The sequence below is a fragment of the Leptidea sinapis genome, chromosome 6 (assembly GCF_905404315.1).
Source record: "Leptidea sinapis chromosome 6, ilLepSina1.1, whole genome shotgun sequence".
NCBI classification, from domain to species: Eukaryota; Metazoa; Arthropoda; class Insecta; order Lepidoptera; family Pieridae; genus Leptidea; species Leptidea sinapis.
The window spans coordinates 14,525,761-14,538,657 of NC_066270.1; the positions used below are offsets into that span (position 1 = coordinate 14,525,761).

Here is a 12,897-nt window from a genome sequence, read left to right on the forward strand (position 1 = left end):
CCGCCTCACGTCGCCGCCACAAGCAGTGGCATTTAAGCGAGCATGACGATGCCTAATGTAGATGTACGCACATAAATCCACGTAGATACATACAAAATATATTTTATGTACTTCTTTGATTTTTCCCATTGCGGTTTTCAAAGAACTTCTTTTCATGTACAACCTAGCTGTGGAATGAGCTTCCTTATGCGGTGTTTTCAATATGACATGGGTTCCTTCAAAATAGGCGAGTTCCTTAAGGGCCAGCAACGCTCCTCTTTCCATTCCTCTGGTGTTGCAAGAGAATGTGAGTACGTACGTTCAGTTATGAGCATCTTCCATATAAAAGGACCTTTGGATTTTTTTCTAATTTTATTTACACGTTAGTATTTTAGAAAAGAATAAGGTGCTTTTATGACGCGTGGAGATATTTAGTAATTTGTTCATAGAAACCGACAAACGCTGTAACCATATGATAGGAATGTTGGTGAATATACATTTTTAGTAACTGCGGTACACACCATTGACCCTTATTACGCGCAAAGGTATTAAGTAATTTGTTCGTAAAGACTGGCCAACGCTGTAACCATATGCTGATAGGAATGTTGGTTTGATTAGCAACCACGGCACACGCCATTGACATAAACCTTTACGACGCGCGAAGATATTTAGTAATATGTCTGTGATGCCAATGGGTACCACAGCGGTTTCTGCCATCAAACAGTAGTGCAAGCAACATGGTGTTTCAGTTTGTTCGTCGCAGCAATTGCGATGCCTAAGGAAGTTTTGGTCCTGTAGTCTTATTCTGGAAAACAAAAACAAAACGAGAAAAGGAGCGAAGCAAATTATGAAAATTAAGTCAGAAAGTTGAATTTAGTAATCTTGTAACACAAATTGACGGTTTAGGTACGATTGTGTTAAAACTACGTTCCGATTTAAGGAAGTCGTATGATGCGTATTCTAGTAACAAGATGGGACGTCAGTTGTTGGGAGTTTTTGTTAAAGAATATGATGAATCAGGGACGAGACAATCAGGACGTTCAGCTGATGGTAATTGATAAGCTCTACCGATTAAAATGCAGTGCTGCTCAGGATTCATGAAAAACTCTGAGCGGCACTACAACTTCGCACGTGACCTTGATACATAAGATGTCAAGTCTCATTTGCCCAGTAATTTCACTAGCTACGGCGACCTTCAGACTGAAACTTAATAAAGAAAACGTTATTGGGAAATGATAGGAGAATACGCATCTAGAGAAAAATATGAATAGCATAGGAACTTAACGTCAATGATTTTGAAGTTTACGTGAATAGGTTGTACTACTTACTAATAGTGGAACAGCATGCACGATTTGTCAATGTTATACTCGTATATCTATAACTAATAGTAATCTTTGTGTTACATAAACAATTTGACAATATCATAATTCATAACATAACTGAAACTGATACTATGCTGTATTATATACTAGCTGATGCCCTCGTCTTCGTCCGCGTAGATAAAGGGCTCATACAATAATAAGTAAGTTTGGAATTGAAGATTATCTCATTTACTATTTCAGTTCCGATTCTTGATTCTTCTATAATGTTAACACCAGGAACAGACATAAACTTATAATGCCTACTACTTGGCTAAGTCGAGTTAGTAAGTCTTTTGTGGGGCGATGTATATGCTTTTACAACAAGATCCCAGAAAATGTTCAAAACAAAAATATTACGTTATTTAAAAGAATTGTTAGAAAACGTTTGTGTATTAAAGGTTACTAATACATAAATGACTTTCTTAATGATACCACATATTGTAAATGGAGTGACCGCCCTCGGGCTATTAAATAATAGGCTTAATTGTACAATATTACTTTGTAAACATATTTTTTCGATGAAAAAAAAATAAAAACAGCCCGCTGAGTTTGTTGCGCCCGTTCTTCTCAGGTCTGAGGAATTGAAATTTTTGAATGGATGGTAGTTTTCAACTTTCAATAAGTTATGTCACATCTTATTTTGAATAAAAATATTTGAATTTGAATTTGTTTTCACTCCCGTTCCCAACATATTATACCAGTCTTATTTCGAGGAAGATTGCGATACGATAGCAAACTAAACCTACTATTGGTACAGTTATAGCTCATCGACGTGAATTTCAGGTTTCAAAAATCCCGTAGGAACCATGGATTTTTCAGGGATGAAATGTAGCCTTGTATGTCCTTTCCCAAGCTCTATTCAGTCGCTGTACCAATTTTCATCAAAATCAGTTCAAAAACGTAACAAATAAATTAACAATAATATTAGTAGAGATATGTAGATATTTTGAGAAAACTTTTATTCATATTTTCTTAATCATATCGTACTTTTGATGATAATTTGTGTGCGGCGCTAAATTGAGCTAATTGAGCTTGAGGCAATGGCTAAGTGAGCGTAATGTAATAAAGTAAGAAATAAAGAGAAGAGAAACGTCAAATTAAACCGTTTAGTGAATGTAAAAGGCAATAAATAATATAAAAAAATCATAATCTAGTCGGATCACTTAGATACTCCACAGCTGAATATCTAAGGGATTCGACAGCCTGGGACTAGATTAAGATTATCTTATATCAATGACAATGACAATACAATATTGTATATTGTATATTATTCGATTAAAAAGAGCGCAAAAACAATGCTGGAAGAGTTTCTTGCGCCGCTTCTTCTCTCTCAGAGTCTAGTATACTGAAATTACATCAAAAAGAAATCTAGAGGAATCAATTTTGAGAAAATAAATGCCTTTTATGCCTTATAATAAAAAGCAAGTTCAAGTTACAGTCAACCCATCGTTTCAACTCACCATAACTTCATTAACGCCCGTTCACAATATTCAGTCTATCTCTTACTTGAGATAAAAATCGTAACTATCGTTGACTTTTCTGTACCAATAAACTTATCGTCGGTAAGTCACCTTATCCGTATATGCTATCTGTCAATGGGATGACGTATAGTTTACCAGTGATAGAAGATTCTATGGAAATTGCAATTCACGCGTCTCAATATAAGGCGATAAGTATGACTAATCGGGTATATTGGGACAGCTTCAGATTATTGACAGCCAATAACAGTAGAAGGTAGTAATTTATCTCTATCTGTTTGCTAGTATATTGGAAACGGCCGTAATATAACGACTTCAAACATATACCTACTTTGACCTGGTAACTGTCGTATTCTGCATTCGCACGACACGCCACAATCTTAGATATCATCCCCACCATCTCGATGTGTGGGGTCCCTCTATATCTACATCTACATACAAACTATGGAAAGAGCTTTCTTGCGCTTACGATAAAAGGCTGGCAACGCTCCTGTGATTCCTGTGGTGTTTTAAAAGAATATGGGCAGTGATCACTTAACATCAGGTGACCCGTACGCTTGTTTGTTCTCTTCTTCCCTAAAATAAAATTTAATGGTGGCCAAAATGTATAAACGTAACTTACTCTATTTAACAGACGTTGACAAAGTTATTGTGCGAGGCTTAAGACCAAGCAAGTCCTTTTTTTTAATGAAAATAAGGGACGAGACGAGCGGGACGTTCAGTTGATGGTAATTGATACGCCCTGCCCACTACAATGCAGTGTCGTTCAGGATTCTTGTAAAACCCCAAAAATTCTGAGCGGCACTACAACTGCACTCGTCACCTTGAGACGTAAGATGTTAAGTCTCATTTGCCCAGTAATTAAACTAGCTAGGGCGCCCTTCATACCGAAACACAGTAATGCTCACGCATTACTGCTACACGGCAGAAATAGGCGTCGTTGTGGTAAGCATAATCTAGCCGGCATCCTGTGCAAAGGTGCCTCCCACTGATAGGTGATATTGCGGCGAAAATCTCGCAAATAACATTGTTGAAAACCGTTTAAGCACTAATGCACATTATCCTTACACAAAAGCCAACAACTACAATTACTTACAGAGTAGGTACATAATGAAATAACATATAAGACAAAAAAAATTTTAGTCGGATCCGCTATCCACATCTTACTATTTAAAACTTTGAGATATTCAATGCTAGGTATATAGTGTTTATACAATACTAATTGAAATCAAAGAGAAATAAATAATGTTCTAAATTATGGCTAGTTGACTGCCTACCTGCATTAAATTCGCTTCAGTTTTAATATACTTATAGTAGTTACTTGATTAATTATTAAAGTATTCCGAAGTAATATTCATACAATCGGGGACCCAATGCTCTGTGAACGGCTGGATCACTTGACGGTGCGTAGAGACGTTGCTTCATTGTGTGTCTTCTACCGCATTTACAACGGAATGTGGTCCAAAGAGCTGTTTAACCTGATTCCTGCCGTCGAATTCCACCTTCGCACGACACGCCACAAGTTAGAATATCATCCCCACCATCTGGATATGTGTCGGTCCTCCACACTGCGGTTTTCAATGATCACTTAACACCAGGTGGCCCGTACCCTTGTTTGTCCACCTATTCCATAAAAATACAATAAATAAAATATCATTGTGCCACATAAATCTAGGGTTCATTTGGTAAAATGTATTCTAGTTTCTTAAGCCGACTTAATATTACTATTACTGGCATTGCAAAGTACACTCTATGTCACTTACAATAAAGAGAGTATTGTTATAAATTATTGCGCAATATATTAATTGTTAGAAGAGTTAATAGGTCCTAATTGTCTGCTAAACACAATTAGGGCGGTGAACGGCTAATAAGCTGAATTTGGCAGCAATTTATTTTAATTATTGGAATAAGTTTTCAGACAGTTGAGTACAGTTAAACTATTCTGATTTCAAATAAAATACAAACGGTTTTCATAAAATTTTCAAACGTTAAAAAAAATCATACACATGGATATGGAGTTCCAGATTTTCAGCATCCCAACTAATATTAATATAAATGTGAATGTATGTTTGTATGTTATGCTTTTACGCCGGTGCTACAGAACCGATTTTGACGTTATTTGATACAGCCATAGACCAGTTTTTAACCGACTTCATAAAAGGAGTAGGTTCTCAATTCGTCATTATGTTTTTTTTTTTATTTCAATTCCTTAACCGTACATTTTGCAACAATAGCTACACACATATATGTTACGGACCGAGGTTAGTGCATACTGTTACGAAGGTGACGCCGAACGTTCATGATAGTTACACTATTGGATAGCATTTAATGGCGTAAATAACCTTGAACTTGACACGTAGTTGTTGAGAAATCGTTGCTTACAAAAACATGTTTTCTGTGTTTATAATTATCTAGAGCATAGGTTCTCAACGTGGGCGTTTGAGACTTTCGGGGGGGCAGTGGAAGACCCAGAGAAAATTAGGGGGCATTGAGATGGCGCAGATGGGGCGTGGGTAGATTAAAAAATATAGTCTAAAAAGGGAAAAAAATACACGATAATACTCTAGAAAAAAACATGATCGCGAATATTCGAGACTCGTTGATTCATTCAGTAGCCGACCGATGAAGGAAGCCCTTTTTTTACAATAAGGAACGCGACGAGCAGGACATCATGTAGATGATAATTCATACGCCCTGCCCATCACAATGATGTGCCGCTTAGGATTCTTGAAAATTCTGAGTGGCACTTGCGGTCGTCTCTAGAGACAAGATGTTAGGTCTCATTTGCCCAATAATTTCACTAGCTACGGCGCACTTCAGACCGAAACACAATAATGCTTACACATTACTGCTTCACGGTTTCTGCCTTTTTCTAAAGGCACCGATGCAGTACCCATAATCAAGCCGGCATCCTGTGCAAAAGAGCCTCGCATATTTTCCCACCAATTCGGGGCGATATATATAATTTTAACTGTTTAATTATTTTTTTTCAAATTGCGTAGTTAACATCTAAGTCGAATTGCATGATCCAATTTTATAGTTTTACTATAAAATCTTATGATCCGTGTGAAGTATACTAAGAATACTGCTAGAACTTCCGCGTAGAATAGATAGGCTTGAACGTTGGCAATACCATATTCATAGAACATAATATTTATTAATTTTGTCCAGATATAAATTGATCACAGAGGATGTATTTTATAAAATTTAAAACACTTTTTTGACACCACTTTAACAAAATATAACTTTAATACTAACATACATAAAAAATCATATGGTTCAAATGGCGGCCTTATCACTTTAAAGTGATCTCTTCCAGGCAACCGTTTGTTGTAAAAAAAAAAAGAGAAAACAATACATTCAATGGGCAAGAAAGCGTGAAAAAATATACACACAATATATTATATATTCTGTGGTTAAGTATAGATAAATATGAGAGTGAAATAATATATAATTAAATAAAAAAAAAAAGTTAAATTATTGTTGAATTATGTAACATGTATGTATTAACAATACATACAGATACTGTTTTTTTAGTAGATATTTAAAGGTGCCTAATGATTGTGCTTGATTTAGAAATGCGTCACGTTTTAATCAAATTATATAAATGAACTAGCTGACCCGGCAGACTTCGTACTGCCTCAATCGATAAATAAAACTCCTAAACATTTGTATAAAATAAACTTAAAACAAACAATAGGAATCCTTTTTTTTACGTGTTACCCGTGTTTTAGGGAAGTTTATTTTTCACCCCTTAGAAAGTTAGACAGATTATAGATAGTTAGTTATTCATTTTAAACTATTATTTTTATTTGTTTTCTGAACGAATCATGTCCCCACGTCGAAGGAAAATCAAAATTGTTGTTTTTTATTTAAATCCGAGGACTTTCATGTTTATTCAAACCTTTTAAACCTTCCCTGGACTTCCACAAATAATTCAAGACCTAAATTATCCAAATCGGTCCAGCCGTTCTCGAGTTTTAGAAAGACTAACGAACAGCAATTCATTTATATATATACAGATTTCTGTAACTCACTGTACTCTTGTGTCTATAAAGCAATTGACAAATGATATAATAAGCCTGAATAAGGGCTGCCATTGATGCAATTGCAAAGTTTAATGAAAATGGCGCATTTTAAAGATATTCTTATAAAATATACGAGGACGGTTGGCAGAAGCAATGAAGTAGACGATATGTTTTTTTCTGCTCTTCTTTATCAGAGGCTGTTCGGACAACAAGTTCTCGATCCAAAATGGACTTGGAGGAAATACTTTGTCCATCAAATTTTAATTTTGCTTCTGTTTGTTTACGTTTTTATTGGTACTTTACATTGTTTGCAAACGACAGGAGACGTTGAGCTTAGAGGGGAAGCTTGCTATACTCTAATAATGATTGTTATGTTTCCAATAAAAATGTTAATTTTTATAAATAATCGATTTATATTTCGTGACTTATATTTAATGGCTAAAACAACACTGATAGACATTGTAAGAGCAGATCCATCTACAGATTTGAAAAGTGTATTAAAAACAGGAAAAAATATTGTACTTACTTTGTTTTTAATGGTAATGATACCATGTTCAATTTATGAGTTATCAACTCTATGGAATTACATAAATGGAAATCGCACTCTTCTATCAAGATCTACAAATATATTGATGCCGGTGACTTCACCATTTTATGAGTTTGCCTGGATTTTACATTCATTTTTCTTATTCGAGATATCATCAACGATAATATTGGATATGTGGTTTGTTATTCTAATATACTTTCTTTGTTGTGCGTACGACAGTTTAAAGAAAATACTTGATGTAAATAAGAAAGCTGGTTATACAGGAGCAAGCTACTCTTGTCGACTAAATGAATCTTTGCGTAAATTTTACGAGGTTCATGATTCTCTTTCAAGGTGAGTATTTCTTAAATTTTGTGTATAATTTGTTATTCAAAGAGAACATGTTGATAACGTTGATAATATTATTAACTAGAATGAATCAATGTCCTAACCATGTGAAATTTGTGCTTACAATGCAGTGCTAATTATTCTAGTATGTTTTAAATTACAGATATTTAAGGAAAGTTGGTTCCATGTACAAGGTTCTAGCTTTCATCCCTTTATGTAACGCAGCATTCTGTACATGTCTTATTTTGCTTCTAATGAGTAAGGTAAATTTATTACTTACAAATACCGTGTAAATGTTATGACAGACAAAAAAATTTTCATTCATAGGACTTTAAGTTAGAATTAAAAAAATGTAAACATTATTTTTGAGATTTTTTGAAAGAAAGAATATTTTTGTAATAATTATTATAGCTGTAAATAAATTTAAATTTATACGAGTATTGTAATATAACAATTTTAAGTTTAAAATAAAATTATTTTTAAGTATATACAAACAAACTCAAGCTTCAACGGTAATTTCATCAATCTTAATCCATACTTACAACAATTCTCACATTATTATTGTTTATCGGACGGCCGCTTTCAATAACTTATCTATCCTTGGTTTTACTTACTAGACGTAGACAGATCTATTTTTAGACGATCACTTACATTTCAATAAGCTAAATAATAATAAGTCATAAAGCATTGGACTATAACTATACTGGGCTTAACTATGGCTAGATAAGATCTTGTCATTAAACGGTGACTGCAATGTATCCGTAACACTAGTTACTAATTACGTATCGGCCGTAAATCATTCAAAACTTCTATAGTATCTTTATGTTGTTTTTTCGAAGTTATATCAAATGTTTGACAGCATTGAAATTTAGAAAGTTTAACGGCGGTTTTCAATAACGTATCTCAAGTTACGGATATATTGCTATAACCGTTTAGTGAAAAGATCTTATATATCCATAGTTATGTGAAATATAGTTATAGTCCAGTGCTATCTGTTGATAGGTAATTGAAATGTAAGTAAGCGTAAAAGGATAGATTAACCTACCTCTAGTAAGCTAAACTAAGGATAGATAGGTTATTGAAAACGGTTGTAAATCATAACGCTTCTAACAAAATTTACCATAATTTATCACGTTTTTCAGGATGCTAACTGGCGATTCGCACCGCATATGCTGCCGATGTTTGCTGAAATTTTCGCTTACAATTGGTTTGGGGAGCACATTAAGACTAAGGTCACAATCATTTATTATATACTAGCTTTTACCTGACACTTCGTGCGCGTATAACAGTCACTTTGGGCAGGCTATTCATTTTTTTAAATACTCACTTTGCAAAAATACACAACAAATTACCGTGGTTAACACATTTTTATAAGCTACCAACTTTAGAGCTTTCATAAATTTTAAAAACGCTAGAACAAATATTTATTTATATCTTATCAAGTGCCACAGTACAAATTTTCATGGTGTTATTTTCAATAATGACGAACTTTCATACAAACTTCCACCCCCTATTTCAATTCCTTCCAAGCCTTTTATATGTGTTAAAAGATAGCCTATGTCTTTTCTCAAGCTCTTGTCTATCTCTGTCATAAATTGCATCAAAATCAGTCAACTTCTCAAATGAATTTTAGCAGTGTTGAGTTCAAAAAAATTCTCAATCTCTCATTCAAATGCATCTTTGAGTTCTTCTTGGATTTCTTCTGTTACTTCATCAGCATCCATGCTAAAAGGGTTACGAATCAGTTTTCCATAATTTTTAGTTTCTATATTGTAATATTCTGAAGTAACGATTGAATCCTCAATGCCTCTTAATGTGTTCTTATATTTTTACCATGTTTCCGACATAATTTCATCCTCCATAAATTAGAACAGAATTAATAATTATGTTTCCGGTACCTTTTAATTATAACTTTAATTTACTTAAGTGTCTGAAAATATCTACAAGATAAGCCAAAGTCATCTGAAATTTTGGATCAGAAAACTGCTTTAGTTCAAACTCATTCATTTTCTTGTCAGTCAGCATAAGAAATCTCAACCTCTGCCCCTCATACTCTGAGCTCATACCATATTCTCAACATATCCCTTCTATAGCCACCCAACACATCCCAACAGATCCCAACATTGCTGGAGCACCAATCGTAAAAATTTAAATAGACCAACTGCCAGTAGATACTGATGCACTTCTTCGTACGTACAGCTAAGTAAATAGAATCACTGATACCGTCAAGCTTAACAAATTGGTCAAGCCATCACGCGTGAACGGCATCACCGATTTCGCTATTTCTTTTTTTGTTGTGTTTGTTAGTTGTGTTGTCAGGAGAAAGTTCTTATAAAAGTATAAATTAAAAACATTAATGAACATGAATTGTGTATCTTATATAGGTCTACACAATAGCCCGCGATGGCATTTGTATATTTTAATGGCATCTTAATACTTTAAAAAAACGGTAGTTGAAGGGCATGGGTATAAGGGTATCATTCAGATATACATTTTTGTTTAATTTTAACTAATTAAATAAGATTATACACTTCCAATGGCTTTAGACTACATTATTCCCGAATACATAATTTTTTTTCTATTGACAGAAGAGCGTCTATCGGGTCAGCTAGTAACAATATAATTTTTTGGGTTTTTCAATAATCCTGAGCGGCACTGCCTTGTAATGGGCAGGCCGTAACAATTACCATCAGCTCAACGTCTTCAATATTTTCATAAAAAAATATACATTATAGCCTAGGGCCACCCGCACTCTCGGTATTCGCAACGTGCTGCGTACACGATGGTATCACCGCGAAATTCAAATCGACCATATTCTGACTCCTGTGGACCACAGGTTGGGAACCACTGTGTGAACTATAGATAATTTATGTGTCTAGATTCTAGACACATAAATTATCTATAATCTTGAACATTTCAGACGAATGAGCTTCGTCTAGCACTATTGAACTTCGATTGGACTTATCTTAATGATAGAGATAAAAAAAGTTACTATATCATAGTAACATATATGACGAAACATTTCGGCATGAAGACTATTGGGGGAATGGATTTATCTCTTATTACGATGACATCGGTAAGTCTTGCACCATAACCTATTTCCAAAATTTTATAAATTGACTTCAATCATATACAGCATAAATGTTGAGAAACTAAGGGCTTCATTACACCGGGACATCACAGTGGGGCAACCAGTCACCGATAACAATAAAATGTGTACAACTCTATAGAGAGTTACTCATCTGGTGTCCGCTTCATCACACAAGTTAAAATATCATCCCCACCATCTGGATATGTGACGGTCCTTCGTTTTTCAAGGAGCTTTCTTCCACGTACTACAAAGCTGTGGAATGAACTTCCTTGTACACCTTCCTTAAAGGCCGGCCATCGCTCCTGTGATGCCTCTGGTGTTGCAAAAGAATGTGCGCGGTGGTGATCACTTAACACCAGGTGACCCATACGCTCGCCTGTCCTCCTTTTCCGTAAAAAAAACCAACCATTTTGGTGGCAAGACCAGCTCGTACGTTACTCTGGTATCACATATATTCACAAATCTCAACGTTTGCCTTTGACCTTAGCTGGAATTTTCTCACTGGCAAAAAAAATCCGTCTAATAACCAGGAACACATCTGTATATACTATCCACTGATGTTTGAATAATCAAATCTACTATTGGAGTTGAAATTTACTGCTACTCAGACAGCAACAATAATAATATTTACCACAAAAAAAATCACGTGATATCTTGGCATATTTAATGCATTAACAGAGTTTATTCTTGATAAAAGAATAACTACCTCGACTAGAAAACCGGCAGTCATTTGAATAAATGTGTGGTCTGACAAACGCCAATCAAACGATCTTTTTGACAAAATAATATCGAAAAATTGCTCGTTTCAATCAATTTCGTCTTTTGTTTCAGGTTCTCAAAATCAGCTACCAAGCTTTCACTGTGTTACAAACGATAGACGCTTAAGCGAAAAGTAGTTTTTTTTGCTCACCAATAAATACATTTTCAGAGAAGATTTAAAAGCCGCTGAAATCTTGTGTGCTTTGTTCATCTCTCAGGTGATAATATTCACATGGTTTTTGGTACAAATATATTTAAAAAATATTAATTTTTTGTTTTAAATTTAAGAGAAACAAGTAAGTATTCCTGGAATATTCGGAATTGAATTTATATCAATTCAAGATAGCTGTTCTCTTATACTAGAACGAAAGATGAAATTTGTCAGGTGTGAAATAATATTGAGTTACATGAAATCTGAGTTCTTAAATACTAATTACATATTTGATGATTATATTTATACTGGAATAAATTCGATGGTCATAATATTATGCTAAGTATTAGAATCCAATCTACTTTTTTGGACACGAAAAAGACATAAAATAATTGATACTAATAATAATATTTATTATTACATCAATTGGACGTAGTTGTTGAAAAATTTTTCAAGCCACAAACATCACATTTTAAGGAATTCGTGTTTAAAGTTTAATAAATGTTAGTGTATTCCATACATGGTTGTGCTACTAAATCATGATGTCATTTAAAAAGTGACAGTAGGGCTGCCATTTTTTGTCAGTCCGTTAAAATACGAATCACATGACCAGTTTTGTGTTCTTAACTCAATTGTGACATGATTGTGGTTTGGAACGTTTTTCTAGAATTATGTCCAATTAAAATATTACGAATACTTTATAATTTTTGTATAAGATTTTATACCTAATAATCTAAAACAAAAATTTATGAAAGTATTAACGTATCTGTATTTCATCATTACATGATTTATTGAGTTTAATAATAAATAAATAAATCAATATTTCCATATGCTACAACTCCCAAATCTTTTGTTACAGTTTAAATCTATCGTTTAGAAAGGACAAAAGCATTTCCTCATTTCGATATAAATTAGATTTCATTTTCGAAATGAAAAAAGAAGAATTGGATCTTTAGAATTGCGCCGTTTTATATTTGATGAATATTTGAATTAATCATGATGGTCCTTCAATGCGATGTATTCATAATACAAATCTTAAACAGCTGTCGTTACTTCGTTTTTACACTCTCTAATAATTTGAAGGTTATTGTTGTATTTAAATATATTAGTTTTTTTTTGTTATTTGAATCTTGCAGCTTTCACTAAATTTTCTTGGAATTAGACTAGATTAGATTA

General features: G+C 33.9%; 1 protein-coding gene across 1 annotated transcript; it reads left to right on the forward strand.

The window, feature by feature from the left end:
• The first annotated feature begins 6,938 nt into the window (after nt 1-6,938).
• On the forward strand, nt 6,939-11,696 carry LOC126965063 (uncharacterized). Its single transcript, XM_050808509.1, has 5 exons — nt 6,939-7,726; nt 7,884-7,983; nt 8,863-8,952; nt 10,641-10,796; nt 11,643-11,696. Exons 1-5 carry the CDS (start codon nt 6,939-6,941, stop codon nt 11,694-11,696), a joined length of 1,188 nt encoding a protein of 395 aa, XP_050664466.1.
• The last annotated feature ends 1,201 nt before the right edge of the window (nt 11,697-12,897 follow it).

Bases quoted from the DNA above. Each gene is read 5' to 3' on its own strand.
- LOC126965063 (XM_050808509.1), top strand. From the start codon at position 6,939: ATGAAAATGGCGCATTTTAAAGATATTCTTATAAAATATACGAGGACG. The intron at 7,984-8,862 runs GTAAATTTATTA...CACGTTTTTCAG, and splicing joins TTTTGCTTCTAATGAGTAAG to GATGCTAACTGGCGATTCGC. The intron at 8,953-10,640 runs GTCACAATCATT...TGAACATTTCAG, and splicing joins GGGAGCACATTAAGACTAAG to ACGAATGAGCTTCGTCTAGC.